Below are 17,924 nucleotides of genomic sequence, written 5' to 3' on the forward strand. Positions count from 1 at the left end.
GCTCTGATACGATTTACAGAAGTATTTGGTATGGCTTTGGATCTTGGAGACTTCCATTATTTGAACCACCAATCTGTGTAGGTTAGTCTATTTGCAGTTGGAATATTAAGCCAGATCCAATTACAGTTCAATCAAAGCTCATATCCTCACAGGTTACTTTTCATGTTTTGTATTACTAATTTTGGTATTATATTGCATCAAGCACTTTGTCTATGACAATTATAAAGCCACAAGAAACATGTACTGTTTTCTGAGGTTATATCAAGCAAACGTGTATTTCTGTTGATTCTATATTCACTGACAGCTTTTCTCCCACTGCCTTTCAATTTCATTTACTGTTGTAAATACAATTCTCAACTATAGGAAAGGCCAATAGAAACTACTAGTGAGAACTAGCTACAAATGGCTGCACCTGGTTGGTTAAGCAATGTCCTTTATTACTACATTCATGACTGACTCACTTGTGCATGCGACATATGGTGGATCAGAAGGTGCTCTATAATAGCTATCTTCGCAGTCGCATCTTGAAGATCCTTCCTTGTCAGAAAAGCTGTGAGTAGGGCAGCGGGAACACTGCAGATCTTGTGAAGATGATTTGTAGAACCCACGGCCACAAGCTAAGGGAGAACAAAACAAATTAAGGTTTCTATTTGCATGGACTACTACTCTACTTTTTCTTCCATCTCTGCTGTATGCGGTATATATTCCTGTGAACATCTAAACTGCCTATTCTATTATGTTGGCAAAAGCAAGTTGTTGTGCTCACAATTTCTTTTTCTTCAGTTGGTGCTACTAATGATTTTGTGACATTTTTACAAATGCAAGCATATAAATTCCTCAGCAGCTGGCAGCAGAATATTTTAACACAGAAGGCTGCAGAAACATAGCAGGCTTCTGTTTTTTTTCCACCAAAGAAGAGTACAATGTAATGGTGTGCAACTGCTAGATACCTGCAGTAGTTCTAAACAAGGGGAAAACAGGCTGGAGAAGCTCTGCTCTAAGATCACTGACGTGCTGCTGGTATCCAAACTAGCTGATTTGTCATTAATGGTGCATAGGCTGGTTACACTTCCCAGATCTGAGGAATCTAAGAAGATGTAACCTACCAATGAACTCTGGTCCCAGGAAAGGAGGAGGCATTAACAACTGTCAAACAGAAGATGCTGGTAGGAATAAGCAGAAAGAGGCAGAGGGCAGACAATATAAGCTGCACAATTGGTTTCTCCAGTCTCATAGAGCAGGACAACTGGGCTGAAATGAATTTACTAAAACTTTCAAGGAACAATTAAAAAGTAGATAATATGAAATAAGCATATAGGATCATTTCATACTTTAGTTTGTGTGCTGTGAACCTGTGAAAGTAAAAATAATGTTTTCTTCCAAAATGTTTAGAAATACTTTTATCAGATACTGTCACAGTTCCCAAAGGAGAAAGAACCATAAAACACACTTATAACAGTATTTGCAAGCAGAGGGGTGCAACCTAGAAAGGTAGCTTAAGAATGGCTGAACTGTGAGAGTTTTAGGGGATGAGGAAGAAGGAAATGGGGGTCATACACCACTAAAGCTGTAAAAAGATTAAGACTCCATTTCAGCATTGAAATTACAGGAAAACTTAGAAACACTGTCAACATCAAAAAGAGAACATAGAAGTCCTCCAGAAACTTCTAATAAAGCGGAGTTTTTTGTTTTTTGGTTTTTTTTCCATTGGCACTACTTTTCAAGTTCTTTTTTTTCCAACCATCACAGACAACTTAACCTTCCTAAGCCATCACTTGTATGTACAGAAAAAGGACTGCGGGTGAAATTTAATATTGGGTATCAAAATATTAAAGACAGTTAAACAGTCATTCTGAATTCAGAGAGGGGGGATTTACACTGGTTACATTCATATTTGCTTGCACGGTTTCTCAGAATAGAAGTGCAAAGTATCCAAAGACACTGATATTTAGGGTAGTTATTTCAGCTGTCTGGTACTACTGTGGTGGAAACAGCATGAAAACAATGAGCTTTATCCAAATCTCACTAAAGTCAATGAAGAACATGCCTTTGACTTTAATGGCCTTTGAACTGGACCCATGGTATAGCTACAGCCACATGACTCTTGTTAATCTGATGAAATTTATGCAAATGTGAAAAAAAATAATCAGTGGCAATACTTCAGATAATAGTAGATAAAAGTTGTTGAACTGAGTAAATCAGCACTGGATCATACCACCATATGATCAGAAGTTCTGGCCCTGTATGACTCCATATCAATATATTAATTTTATAAAGAAAAATATTCCCAAAGGACTGAAATCACGATAACCTTTAGAGGTTACCACACTGAAAAAGTAGTGGATGGAAGCTAAATTATCTGGCAGAGACAATTTGCATGCAAAACATGTATCCCTTGACTTTGACAAAGGGGCATGAGTTTGCATTAGGAGAAAATCTAGCTCTGCTTGTAAAACATGCTATAGTTTGATTCTACCACAGTAGTTGTTATACACGCTATTAAGAAAGAAAGACAGAAAGAATTTTAGAAAAGCACTCTGGATAAATATGACCCATTGAATTCGCAGTTGCGGCAAATTTAACTCAGAATTAGCCTTTTGAACGTTCATTCAAAATTGTTTCAGAATTTCCTGATCAAAGACAAAAAGCACAAAAGCTGAACTGATTTGTATGCATGTACCTTAAGACATATATTTAAACTTCTGTCTGCTCTTTCAGTACTTCCAATGGAAACGGAGTTAAAATTACCAAATAATAGTTTCCTGCCTTTTCTTAAATAGTCATGTTCCCCTCATGCTGAGCAAAACACTGGACAAACACACTGGATCTTCCAGCATGTAGCCCTCTGCAAAGCAAAGAGCAGCTTAAAAGGCAAAGATCCCTACTGTGTTTCCAGTCTGTCCTTCTCAGCAGGGAACACTACAAAGCAAAGAAGCAAAGAGTAAAATAGAGATTTCAGACAGAAATAACAAAACATAAACAGAAAAACCCCTTTCTTTTTTTTCTTTCTTTTTTTTTTTCTGACGACTTAATCAAGACATTTATATGCTCGGTCACTTATTATTTAAAGTAAACGTGCATTTCTTATTAGAGTTCAAAGGATCTGAATGTCTGCTGCTAGTTTACATGACTGAAAGCTATTTATTCTGCTGCACAGCGCACCAGAGGCAGCAGGTTCAGGCACTCATTGTACCATGCTACAATTCCATTATCTTTTTTCTTCCCATAAGAGGCTTATATTATGACATTTAACAGCTATCCCTTCAGCTTACACACCTCATAAATATAAGAGGCAAGAGTATTCCTGCAACAAAGTTTTTAATGATATAAAAAGGTGCTTTTAAAAAGGACTTAAACAACTTTATAGATCTTTAGGAAGGAAACAGGAGGGGTATGCATCATAATTAAAAGTATGCATTCGAGGAACATAACTAACCTTTTACCCCATTTTTTTCATAAATTTAAATTTAATCACAAAAATTTGGTCTTTCAGCCTAGCCTAGAATATTTCTATTGCTCAAAAGTTAGGGAGAAATTTTGAAAATTTATCATTGGCCTCACCAACTGAAAACTTTATCAAGACAACATGTTGCATGGACCACATATCAAGGTGTAATGACTTGCCAGTGATCTACTACAGACCGCACATTGGAAAGAATTTTTCTAAAATATTTTTGACTCTTTTTTTTCCTTTTATTCTATCTCATCAAATTGTTGTGGTCAATTTTTGGTAATTAGAACCTGGTATTTTGTTCTAATCTACTTTAAATCCACATATTTTGATCCAATGTAATTCTTTATATAATATTTTTAAGATCACAGGGACAGGTGATCTAAAATCCCCACTGCCACTAGCTCTGCGAGCAACATGAAAAAAATGCTAATTGTAAAAAAACATTAGCCAAACATTACTTGGAGCTCTGTGCATGCAAATATAAAGGTGATAAATACAAGTACTGCTTTGCAAAAGTATCTCATGGCAAAGTTTGAGGTAACTCAAATTGCATATGATCACATCCATTTTAATATTGCAATTCACTAGTGCAGGAGAGCACTCAGCAGCAGCATTTTTTCCCTATACAGAAAGCCTGTACTGTAAATCAAGGTATAGAACTTGAGCAATATGGGGAGAGCAGCAGTGCGGTGTAACTGAAGATGCAGCACTCTGAGGTCGTTGCCATAATCCTCACTATTGCTGATCTGAATAAAATGTGAGCCTATCTGATCTTACTTAAGCAAGTTAAGATCCAGGAGTAGTTTTGCTACTAAACGGCTTCTAGGGAAAAGGTGGGGGGAGGGAAAAAAAGCCAGTACAAAATAAATTCATTTTTATCTAGTTTAATGTGCCATTCACAGCTGCGCATGTAATAGAAAAGCTCTTCCCAGATGAAACTTCTTTTTTGTCCAGACAGATGCTCCAAGGTTTGGACCGTCTTATATATTCCACAAAGAGTTTTTGAATGCTGCAGTCACACTTTACCAATAGCATAAACAGGTGGAATAAAAGCTACTGGCCTAACCTAAAGCATCCTACAAATAATGCATAAGTTACTTGCTAATCCTTCCCCCTATATATTACAAAATCAAAAATAAATATAGAAAAGTTATTGTACAGCCAAGTCACAATTCTCTGCTTAATATCTTAGCCTCAGAGCTGCTAGGGCCTGACCACCAGTGACCTCCCAGGGCTGCCGGGCACCGTGGATTTATTTACTTGCAAAGTAAAGAGATTCGTGTTGCTCAGAAGCTGGCGGCTTTCCACGGAACAGCACAGCGGCATGAACAGCCCTCAGGTGAGACGGACTCACACGGCTGATGTCTGAAGCTGAATGGGGTATTGCCACTTTATATTTAAACTTCCTTGCCTGAAATCCTTAGATAAAGAGGTACACTCTTCTGTCTGTATATGATGAAAGACCTCGGCGAAGATGACACTAGCAATCTTTCTCGGCTTGGGCTAAGTTGCTTTCTTCTTCTACAGGCCGTTGCACTCAGCCTTAACAATGATGTAACATGACAGGAGGACCCGGTACATGGCAGGTAGACTTACACTGTCAGTGCACGAGACTCGTTCAAATATACATTTAACATACACCAGTAAAGTCGGTTCAGTCACAAACACTTTGAGCCAATGTGTTTGGTATCATGTAAGGGGCCACACGAATACTGTAAATAATGGAAATATAAATACTGTAAAAGCACCAGTATATACCAAGAAGTCAACACATGGTACTAAGAACTATGCTGCTGCATCTGTGCCATAACAAGGCATAAGCCATTGCAGCTAGAAGTGCCGACTGTATCTTCTGTAGAAAAATAGCAGTTTCTCTTCTGCGAGCTCAGCACATGCCTTCGCAGCCTGGTAGAGATGAAATCATGTATTTATCTGTATTTTCATATTTCTAAAAAGGAGTTTTCCAAGAAACACTGGAAAAGACAATGAAGGCAGATGTCAAGAGCAGCAAACAGCATTCTGGAGTCCCACTTGCGGGATAGGAAAAAGGGAAAAAAGAAAGTGTTAAGTGCTGCTCATTTTTATGTAGCCTTCGCAATATGAACACTATGGACATTCATTTTGCTTCTACTAGAGCTAGGGGGCTTAAATCAGGAGGGAGGATGGGAGTATTGTAAGGACTGTGAGTGACGTGTAACAACTGACGTTTGTATAACCAAAGGAGAAAGGGCAAACTGGTGTACAGTAGTGACATATTAATCATGAAAATTATTTGCTACCACAGTGACATTAAAAAATTAGAGAAAAAATCAAACTTTGTAAAAGAAGTGCAGGGCTTCCAGGTAGCATATCAGCTTGAGACTCAAAGGGCATGCAATTGTTTCAGCGGGTTAGACACTTGATTGAACATAGCTTTTGATTACAATTTTTCAGTTTATATGAAAATAATGAAATGTAAGGAGTAGCATGGAAGTAATTGCACTCATTACTATTTGATACTATTGAAAAAAAGTAGATTGGTGGAAGGGAAAAAAAATAAAGATGATGTACTGTCTTACACAAATAAGAGAGCTTGTCTGTTTATTCATCACTGGCCGCGTTTGCTATCAAGTGTAAATTATAGTGGCATACAGGCCGTAGTTTTATGCACACTGCAGATGAAACTAAAGTTTAAAAAATGATACTTTTTCAAGGTCAGCATCAAAAAATGGCAAAGAAGTAATCACAGAGTTTCAACAGCAGCATATCACTTAAGACCTTCGGCTAATACGCTGGTCCTAGTGAGAGCTGTGGCAGGCTGACTGCCCACCGTGGTAGAGCTCAGGTTTTCCCCTGGGTTCCTTCTTCTTCCACACTTGAATAGAGTTGCCTATATGTTAAAGAGATTCTATACATTGTATTTTTCCTATAGTCAGTGGCTAGAATTTGTTTTATATTTATGTGGACATAAACCTCTGTTCTTGTGATTTGTTTTGCATTATCCTAATCAACTCCCCATCTTTCTACTCTTCCCAAGCCTTGAACATTAAGGACAATTCCGCTAACCTCCTTTTCATAGAAATTGTGTATACACAAGGAGTTCGTGCAGATGTTTCTTGTATGAAGTTATGCAGCTGCAAAGACTTTATTAATTATAAAATGCAAAATGGATTGTTCTGTAATTGAAACTCTCTAGGGCTCTGATACCTTTGAAAATTAACATATATACATGTATACTCAGGACATAGATGGATTCTGTTAGATTATTTACTACAGATGGATATTTTAGCTAATGCAGAAAAAAGGCTGGTTTTCTCCACTGGAGCTTTCAAATATTTGCATCATATTAACGTCTATGGTTCCATAATTCAGGACTGAAAGCACAGCTTGCAGAAACAGTACTCCCACTGCTAGTGTTGCTGACCTCATCTGCAATGGACAGGTCTAGAATCTTTATTTTGATCCTATTGACAGTGCCTCAGTGGGAGTAATTATAACAGTCAGCCACAAATCCAGACCTCCTGTCACTGGTATATTAGGGTTTTTCACAACGAAAGTGAGCAGCAGACAAGGAGGATGAAAACAACATGGGGTAGAGATTATAGGAAGATTTGTCAACCCCCTTCTGCATTAACCTGCTACAAACATATGACAATTTGGCATGGGAGACACCAGAAATATTAATGTATAATCTTGCATGGTATCAAAAATAAAAATTTGAAAAAAGTTTGGGGGTGTTGTTCTCTTATGACACACTTGGCTATTAGATCACAACTTTAGCCACAGGCACATTTTAGCCAACAGATCTGAAAAGTTTAGATAAACTGAAAGCAGGCCATTATACAATAATTCCCAAATGTGGATTTCAGAGTGAAAGAGTAGACATAAGAAATCCAGTAACAAAAGGAGACTTTATAACCTCTGATCCCCTTTTCCAATAATTTGCATATGTCTTAAGTCATGACTATGTTTGAAACTGTAAATTACTTTTATGGTGAAAGATGGCATCTGTTATGCCTTCTCTGGCACCTAATATATATTGTTTTATAAGGATCTCAGACTGTAGTATTTTATTTGTCTAACTACCATGCAATGATAAATGTCTAGCTGAAAAAGATGTTTATTTTAGCTTGATTTTTAAACTGCAACAGCATCTAAAGATTATTCATGTTTCAACCAAGGAATTGTGTTGTATGGTTTAGCCAGAGTAAACTCAAGACTCTTAATGGTGCCTCAGCTATAGTGTGAATGACATATCTAAATAAGGCTGTCCCATGGCTGCATACCATCATCTGAATGAATGTTTGCTGTTGCCCGTCAGGAGTCTCAGACCTCATATTTACTTCCTGAGCCTAATATGCCCTTGTTTTCTAAAATCCTGCTAATGTCTTTTGAGAGACATTCACACACTGCTGTCCACACAAATAAGTATCCAAAAATTGAAGGTTTGTTAAGTAATAGTATCTTACTCATTTTTTTTCCACTGAATGAAATGAAACCTTTAACTCTCTATAGTTCTACTTAAAAAAGAAAAAAATCACTAAGTATGTCAAGATGCTTGACTATTTAGCTTAGCTGATTGCAAAGAAATTTCATAGGCACAAAGCAATACTCTGCAGTGTTTTGCTGGCTAATTTATACACAAGGACAAAGTAATCAGGCTGAAGAACATAGCCCACAAATCAAAGAATACCCAGTTTCACTTATAAAGTAACAGCAAAATTATTTATAACCTAAAGATTATGAATGAGAAGATAAGAAACTACATTTAAATGGGAATTAAAGATACTCTAGTGCAGTCTTGAGCAAAATTAAATAACTGGATAAATTAAGGTTGTGCATTAATGCTGTGATGTAATGTTTCTCTGCGTATTCGGAGTTTGTAAAGATTTCAACACGGTTCTCTCATGGGACACATGAGGAACATAGGCTTCCCGAGAACCACAGATCTAAAGCAACCATGAAACTCTGGAAAATTAACGTCAGGTATACAAACACTCAAAAATGCAGACAGATTGGCATTCTCTTACTAAACACAGAATGCAAAGGTGAAATGTGAGTTAGAAAAACCAAAGGAGAACAGAACCTTTGCTTTCCCATTCTTTTTTTTCCTCTCTCTCTCTTCTGCTTTTCCTTCACCCCAAGACTAAGTCTGCAAGGTGCTAGAGAAGCTTTACTCTTCTGCCCAAAGCTAAGTGACTACTCAACTGATTAGCTAGATTGGGAGCACTATGCAAGACAATGGTGTGGATTCCTCCCATCGCAAAATGGATTCATGCCTGAAATTTTGTCAGCAGTAGAAACTTAATCTGCCTTGCTCAGAAGGTACTATAAACACCTGGAGAATTAATGGAAAATATAAATGTGGAAAAATACTCTGGATATGCTCATAACTTCTGCATTTTTTTTCTTGTTCTTTTTTTTTCACTTTGACTGATTTAGTAATATTTAATTAATGGTAATTAATTGAAACTTATGTAATGGAAGTTATTATGTTCTAATAATAAAACTACATATTTATGTAACTTAGGGGAATGACACATCACTTACATGCATCACCAAACAACAGACACTGCTGCAACAAAAGAAATTGGCTACGCAAACTTCACTACAGGTGCTGATTTTTTTTCTCTAAAAAGATGGAAGAAAAGTTTATACTAAAAATGTCACACACTGGTCTTATTTTTTTCTGCTTTTTGAACTTGAATTTTGGAAAAATTCAGCTCTAACAGCAATAGGAAAAGAAAAAAAGCACTGGTGAGGAAGTCAGTACAAGAGATAGATTGTTTTCATCAGCTTTTTCTTTGCATTAACTTTTTTGCCTCTCTGTCCTCTGGGTGTAGCTCAAACAATAAAGCACCAGAAAAATTCCTGATAATCTACAAACCAGCTTGCATGATATAGTGTTCTTTCCTTGTGCTACAATGTTAGGTCCCAACTCTCTGCAAATCAGACAGTACTGTATAGCCATACCTTGTCTGTCCATACACAGACAAAAGCTTTGAGGTGTTTAACACGCATTTAGGCTTTTTCATTGAAAACATCTTTGGGGAATGTGCTCTCCTGCATTCTACAGAGAACAAAACACATCACCAAAGCTCTAAGCAGTAATGAAAGTAATACAGCTCTGGGGGTTTGTTTTGTTTTTACCTTTTTATTTTTTTTACCCAAAAATACAGTAAAATCTGATATTTAATAAATTCATTTGGAAAATTTAAAAATAATCCATAAAAACATCTTTGAATGCAAAGCCAATGGAACTCTCCTGGTCATCTTGTCTGAACTTCTGCTATAACAAAGGCCTTTGTTTTTCATGAAAAAAGTATTTAAAACATTAAAGGTGGAAATGTACAGCTGAATCTGAAAGTACTGGTTACTATGTAGAACCTGCTATTTTTCCTTTTTTTTTTTAAACAATCTGTTGTTTCAGAAATTTTTAACCTCATTATCTCAACTCGAACAATGTAAAAGACCATCCCACTCTAAATAGCTACATCACAACAGAGCACCACAGTAGCAAAGCTCGGAGCCTATGACCTTTTCTAAGGAGTGGACTTGTCCCCTGACATGACAGCATTAAGCTCCCACACAGGCATTAAGCTCCCAAAGGCTCTCATCTCCCTTACTGAATGAACAGTAAGAGTCTTGCTGGTTTGGCTGTCAGAGTCTTCTGACCAGGAGTCCACAGTGTGTTTCTTCACACCGTTTGCATCCATGGACAACTTCCTTCCAAATATTCACAAAGACCCTGTGCCTCTCTTGTTGCCCCTTTCTCCCTTCCTAGGAGCAAAACTTGGAAACTTCTAGGGAAGGAAACATGAACTGGCGAAGGGAAGATTTGCAAAATTTTTTTGGCAGAGTTTCTTCTAAATTGTCTTCAAAAAGAGAGTTGAAATATGGGGAAGTTTGGGTCCACAGTGAAGCAAGGCCTGCTAGCCAAACTGATCTAGGCATGCAGAGATCCCCTTTCCAGCTTGTCCTCCGACTGCCAATGACTGTGGCCTGGGGCAGAGAGGGAGCTGCTACTGCCCGCAGGGATAATGAATGCCTCTAACAAAGTACTTCTCAGCCTGCCCACAGATTGAACTTGCCACTTTTAGGGCTTTCTAGAAAAGACTGTATGCTGACCTATCTGCCTGATCCCAGCCATGCAGCAAGCATGGGTGGGATTGAGGTAGAATAGGGCCAGGCATAGTGAAAGTAGGTACATTATCAGTGAAGGACATTGGGCCAGGTTTTCCTTCCCAGGATGCCAGGAAGTTCACCTAACATTTGTTGTCACTAAAAGTGTGGATGATCGGAAAGTTTGGATTTGCACAAAGGCTCAGGACTGATGATGTCCAAAATAAAAAGTACAATGTTCCTATGCTGATGCAGGGATTCCCCAGTAGGAATCGACTTCTGCAGGACATAAAGAATAATTTATTACACAGGTGTGATCATTCCCGTGTCAGTACTGCCTTATTTACAAAATCTTCAGACATACTACTGTAAAAGTAACTTTTTGTTCTTTGTTGCTGTTAGCTATACCAGTTCCTCAGTCTATAGCCATCAAAATGTTTGTGAAGGCATAGCATAGAAGCAGGAGGCTGAGAAATGGTGGAATCACTTCTTTCAGCCACAATGCTTAATCAATGTATTACTAAAATATAAAGACAGTAAAAATTACAAACTGCATAACTTCTTACATTGCTGTGGAGAAAACAGTACTAGGCTCACTCATTTTATCTTTAGGCCGTGGATTCCCTCTTCACACAGATGGCTCCCTCCGGATGCCCCTAAATCCTGTCTTACACTTGTCCAGCAACAAATATAATGGGAGAGTTTCCTACGAATGCCTCAGAATATCTGAAATATTTTTGTCACAGACTAAATTACTGCGATCTTTTGGGGGAGTCTTAGAGCATATGGTTCACAGATAAAGTTCTCTGCAAAGGAAGTGGTGCGAGCAGATCTCTTGCTGTGTATTTTCTGAAGCTTTGACACAATCCACTTGATGTAGATGTGTAATTTCATTCAACTGCAATGGTGCTTAATGATTGGCTGGCAAGAAACAAATCTGGAGGGCTTATTCGTAAAGAAGCAGACATCCCTATAAGCTTTCCAATTGAAATGAAATTAAAATAACTTAATAACAGATTTCTGTTTCCTTTGGGTAGTGACCTACCATTACCATTCCAGGCCTCAATCCAGGAGAAACTTTTCACAGGATTCTTTAACACATTCCTCAGGGCCATCATTATACAGCAGGCAAATCCATCCAAACAAAAGACCAGCTTCTAAGAAGCCACAAGGGCAAAAAGCTCTACTTCTGCACACCTGTGCTACAGAATCAAAAAGGAACTCTAGGCCCGGATTCTAGTGTCAGATATTCCCACATTTAATGTTGATTGTCCTACTTACTGAGAAAAAAATGTTCATGCCTATCAATCTGCTATTGTGCCTATGGAGGAATATTTAGGTAAAAAAGGAACTGTTCTCCATGGTTATATTTGGAGTAAAGAAAAAAAGAAATATTTCAGAAAAAGAAACAAAAGTGTATTTTAATTCCTTTATGGAGGGATTCATTTCCAGTTTCACTGAAACCAACAAAACTTTCATCAGTGCGTATAGACTGGAAATTTAAACTGCCTCTGTAAGTTTTAACTCTAATCTTACAAAATAAAAATGGATTTAACCTGTTTATCTAAAGATTAAAGTATCAGTTTATTAAGACATTACAAACACACACCCTCCCTTTAATAAAGAATAAAAAATAAAAAAGGAAAAGCATTACTATGATAATTCACTGATATGAAATTGAATTGGAAGAAAATGTGAAGAAACTTTTTTCTTTGCTTGCTTTGGTTAGTCTGTGGTAAGAAAAACATTGTTAACTCTGACAGATTTATCTGTTGCAAGTTTTTATGAGAAAACTTCCCAGACTCTCACAATGCTTTAATTCCAAATAGTGCAGCACAAGTTGTGATACTGTGAAATGAAGTTGTCTTTACTAATTGCATACCTTAAGCAGAACTGTATCTTAATGCAGAGCGTCTATCAAATCTGCTCAGCTGATCCTTATGATTTGGAAATGTTACTTTCTACTAAACACAGAGAAAACAGGGAGGGGCAATAAAGCAGCTCAAAGATACCAGCCATCCAAAAAGATAAAGAACATGCTGAGGAAAAGCAGACAACAGATTGTGGAGAGAGAACAATCACAGATGGAGGCCAGGTGGGTGGGTCAAACATTTTTTTTTTAAAGAAGGTTTATTTTCATATTTAAACAGTACCCCACTGTGTAAATGTTCAGCAAAGAACTGATAAGAAAATGGATTTGTAAGTGCATCTGAACAAACAACATCTTACAGTCAAGAGGGGCTTAGTCGTATATAATTAAGGGATAATGTGCATGGTTGAAGAGTGTGTGATACAACAAGCATTTTCTGCAAGTGATTAAACACCACTGCAAAACAAAGGAGCTAGATACCTGAACAAGCTTTATAGAGCCAGCATGGCATAATCTGAAACCATGAACTTTCCTTCTGTTACAGAAAACAAGAGGATATTCATCTAACCACACAAAAGTTTTTTTTTTTTTCACTGCAGACACTGGGAACTTCTGTGCTGCTCTTTCAGCAATAATCAAGATCTTTATCTAGGATTATCACACTTTCTATTTGAGTATACAGTACTATCACATTTAATCCTTTAACCGCCCCTTAGAGAACAGCTCTGAACACATACAACGCCCAGTTGAACTGGAACTATTAACAATCATAGTTTTCTGCATGTTTCCAGGAACGTAGTGGCACTACTCATCTGAGTAAATTTAGTCCCAAGAGCTTGATCTAAATTCACTGAAGAAATGGATGCCTTGGACATTGGATGACCTGAATCATGAAATAAAGACAAAGCTAATGAGTAAGATCTAAGGTTCACCTATATTAGCACCTTGTTTCGACCATGACCAATGTCAGATGCTTATGAAAAGGAACAAAAGAATAATGTAAAGGCAGAGAAGACCAGCATCCAAAAACCTGAGCGATGAGTCATCTCCGTTTCATTGCTTAATGCCCCTTGATAAATTTTTCATTTACAAATTTGTCCAAGTACTTTCTCAAACTACCAGAGCTGATCCAGGTGACATCCTGAATGTTAAAGCATGTTTTACTTGTTGTAAGAAAGCACACATAGCACATGTCTTTACTCAGTTCCTTCGGTAGCTGTAGCTTGTGTAGACATAGCCATGCCAACACTGAAGTTGGGTATTGCTGACAGTAGTGTTACCACAGTAAAGAGCTCAGCATGCTTTTCAAAAGCCTGAGAGGCTGAGTAAATATTGAGTTTCAAAAACCTATCTTTACAATGGCTGTGCACTGGTATCGCTGGCTATATGGCTACAGGTATGTCACAGCAGAGACTGCAGTACAGACAGATATTCAATCTCTGTTGCATCTGGCAAGCTGTCAGGTATATTTTCAAGCACACTGATAATGCAAGGCATGTACAAATCTTTCATGGGTTTGGAAACTTAAAATTCTTATTTGTGTTTGGATTTTTTAATATATATTTGGTTTTTGCCTTTCAACTGTTAAAAACTGAACAGGAGTAGGAAGAATGCTAAAATAACACGGGTGCTTCCACATTAGCACTTCTGTTTGGATCTGAAGCAAATTATTGAAGTGATTTCATCCCCACCTATCACCCTTTGGTTGAGATCACAGAGTAATTTCAGAGCACATGAACTGGATTCCTTTTAGAGTAAGTTAACAAGATGTGCTCCATCCAAGAGTGAACCTAAGGCCCTCCAGCTATCATTGGACCAGACTAGAGCTACCTCAAATAAAACTCTCGAAAATTCATTTAGTGTGGACATCAAGTCCTCAGCACTAATTGTCCTGCTCTACAGATTCTCTCCTGTTGTGCCATGTTCCCTGCTAATGACATCATTATGAGGGAAAAACCTGAATTCTTAATTTGGAGAAGCTTTAATTGTTGATTTTGATTGGCAAGTCAGGGCATATGTTATCTAAAAAAGCGCACAGACCTGGCTCAGGGTCCTAACTATGAACAATCTGTATCTCATAAGATTTTCTTTTGTGCACATAATTCTTCAAACAGCTCTGTGTAACTTGTTAGAAAGAAGAATTCATCAATGTTGGTTTCTTGGTGCTCCAGAGTTTGCACAGTTCTTTGAAAAAGAGAAAGATACTGAGAGAGAAACAATGATGGAAACAGGTTGTTCTAGTCACAAACAGATTAAAAAAACAGAAGAAAAGAAGAAAAAAAAGAAAAGTTGGCTCACAGAAAAGGGGGAAAATGGGATTTGAGAAAAAGCAAATGTAAACTAAGTTCAGTAACAGGGGCCCAGTTTGTCCTCACATAACATGTATGCATCTCCCAGAAGAAATACTCTGATGTTAGGGAAGTGCCCTCACAGCCCATGGCAGAATTCAGTTTTCCACTTAGGATGGAATTTGAGGCTTTCAATTATGCAGCTCTGTTCAAAAATCATTCATTCATTCATTCTCAAATGAATGGACTGCCAAGGAAGAAATAGAACATATCTCAAGAAGGCATGAAAGTCATGGTGAGGGCCCAAGGGACAGGACGTGTAGCCACAGATAGAAAGCATCCCCTGATCTCTTCCTGGGCTCTAATACATTTCTCTCTTCATTTCTGCTACATTACCCAAGAGCAGACTGGTCCTCTAGTACCACTGTCTTTATTCTTGTAATTTTCTGGGTTAAATATTAGTAGTTTTTGGAATGATAAAGCCATGAATATAATTAAACTTTAATCAAAGTTAATCTTAGAAGAAAAACAAAGATGGAACAAAATTCACAGAGTAGAGTGAGATCCACTAAGAGTCAAGGAATGGGGCTGAGCAATGGGAAAGAAAACAGACATGAAGTTCTGACTTGGGGCTCAGTTCCTGCCTTTCTTCTCCCAACTTTTTCTGATTCTTCTAACTACATGAATTTCTATTACACACTGTCACTTTCTACTTCTCAACCCAGCTCCTTGTCACCAGTCCAGCAGTTAGTGCACGAATCCAACAGACCTACTGATCTCAGATGGGTCTCCTCTCAGACAGTGACAGGAAAACTACATACAGGAAAAAGCTTGGGAAGAAAGAAGGACTGTTGGGTGGGAAACTTCAACAGGAATTGCACCAATGTAATATAGAGCACAACTGTTTTTAGAGCACAGAAAACCCAAATTAATCCCTTGATCTCCACAGCCTAGCTGACTACCAGCCATGGACTAAGTATTCAGCATGGGATTTCTTCCAAGCTTACAACACCTACATTTTGGTGTCTATGTGTGAGTATCTACTGGTGTAACAAGTACGTAAGTTCTCATCAGAGTCTGTGGAAACTCAGGCGTCAATTCTGAGCTGCCCAACAATTGCCTAGTCCAATTTGAGAAAAAAAAATCTTGATGGGTTCCTAGCTAATGGTCCAAAAGAGTATATAACTTTTGTGTTACATCTGCCAGCCCCATGCAGATGTCTTGTATAGTATATACCACCTCAAACAGCAACAAACAACCACATTTAGGAAACTAACCCCAGCCCCTTGCAGATGATCAGTGGAACGGTTCTCCAGGCAAAAGCTTCAAAATAAATCCTGCTCTCAGTTACTTGTTCTAGCGTATAAACATACACCAACATATAAGGCATCCAGTCACAAGAATCACCAGTAATCTTCAAACGACACCCAAATGCAGGGCCTCATGAAATATCTTATGTTTTCCTATGAAATCAATTTATCTAGCATATTATAATACGTTGGTAAGGATAAGAAATGGGAACAGTAGATTATCCACAGGTCTACCAGATCTGCCTCTATGAACTACCAATTAGATCCATACATATAGGGTTGACCCTTTAATAGCACAAAGCTCAGTGACTGAGCTGGTATACCTACAGGGAATGAGATTCCAAGTTGAGGTTGGTATGTTTGAGCCTAAGAGTGGAGAACTGGTTTACTGTAACTAGTTATCTAAATTCAAAGTGATCTGGTGGTGAAGTTAGGTTGTTTAAGACTGTGTTAGGTTATTATGACATTCATGTGAAAGACGATGAAAATAAATTTTTAATGCAAATGTTAGCCGGTAATTTTCTGTACTGTATTAAAGCAATAGTATAGATAGAACAGACATTTGAAGAATCATAATTCTAAAGAAAAATGTGACTGTGTCTATCTCTGTGCATGTGGGTACACATGCACATGTCTCACATTAATATTTCAATTTTGTGATATAACACTTTCTACTGGCCTGTTATGCCTCCAAAAATGAATAGTAGGAATAGCAAATAGATTGGGTGAAGCCAAGAACAAGTAAACATTCTTTGTTGTAAGTGACCCCAGAAAGTTCAGTCATTAAAGACTATCAAGTACAGATGATTTTTAAAAGAATGGAAAAAAAAAGAAAACACCTCTATTTGCCTTTCCATATGTCATCTTTCTTCAAACTTTGGAACAAACTAACATATGACATTGCTGAAATAGCAGATGCAACAGCCATATATTGGGCTCTCTGCCACTATATTTAGGAAGCCATAATAAGCATTAACTCTGGACACTTCTTTGGGATCTGGGAATCCCTAGTTAACATCCCACTTTCTTCATTGAAAAGGGTGCTAGCCCCTTTTTCCAGCCATTAGTTTCCCTGTTGAATTCATAAGGCACTTTTGTGCCTTTTTGTGCCCTTTTGCTGTCCTTGTCCTTCAAGGTCCACAGGTGGCCCAACTCTGCCTTTGACCTGCAGCTTTTAACATATTTGATAACCGCTGATAATTTTGAGAAAATAAAACAAAACGCTGGCTAGAGCAAGATGGCTTAAGGAAGGGTACAAGGAACGCAAAACTCATGGGAATCTTCCTGAAACATGGAGGGAGGACCTGACTACACAGACCTACACACTTGATATCAGTGTCACACAGCCTGACTTCATCATACCCATCTGCAAGACTGAGCCCAAGTATGTATTGTCACTGCATGCACATTGTTTTTCAAGCAGGCTCCCAGTAAGGAGCTCTGGCTGCAGTTAAACCAATATATCCCCTCTTTCCTCTGTGTATGCGCTTTCACTCTAGTGCGTGAGGTTCCCAGTAGCTCTTACTTAGTGCTAGATTGCCACTCGTCCTACCTTCAGTCCTGAATATAACACATATTGTGACTAGCAATCAAAAAAAAAAAATCGGTTTCATCAAAGTCTGAAAATGAAAGCAAGAGGAAAAAGAAAGAAATTGAATTTAATGTGAAAATAGGTAACGCTGGGGCTGCTGTACTGATTGTTTTTTTAATAATGAATTCACTTATAGCCTCTGCTTTTTATTTGCAGGGAAACTGTGGTAAAATTTTCCTTCAGCCATAGCTAGTTTACAGAATTAAGAACTACTGCTGTACAATTTAGAAATACAGTTTCTTGATCTTTCCCAAGATGATGTTTCTACAACATCTTTTGGCAGTAAAGCCCACAGTCTAATTGATCTTAT

General features: G+C 37.8%; 1 protein-coding gene across 6 annotated transcripts in view; it reads right to left on the reverse strand.

Moving 5' to 3' along the window:
• EPHA7 (EPH receptor A7) overlaps positions 1–17,924 on the reverse strand; it is a 165,180-nt gene that overhangs the window by 110,455 nt on the left and 36,801 nt on the right. For all 6 annotated transcript variants that reach the window (XM_026122111.2, XM_026122110.2, XM_026122115.2 and 3 more), the window contains exon 4: positions 462–617. In XM_026122111.2, coding sequence (XP_025977896.1) covers positions 462–617 — 156 coding nt within the window. The remainder of the gene's footprint in view (positions 1–461; positions 618–17,924) is intronic.

This window comes from Dromaius novaehollandiae, chromosome 3 (assembly GCF_036370855.1).
Source record: "Dromaius novaehollandiae isolate bDroNov1 chromosome 3, bDroNov1.hap1, whole genome shotgun sequence".
Lineage (NCBI taxonomy): Eukaryota > Metazoa > Chordata > Aves > Casuariiformes > Dromaiidae > Dromaius > Dromaius novaehollandiae.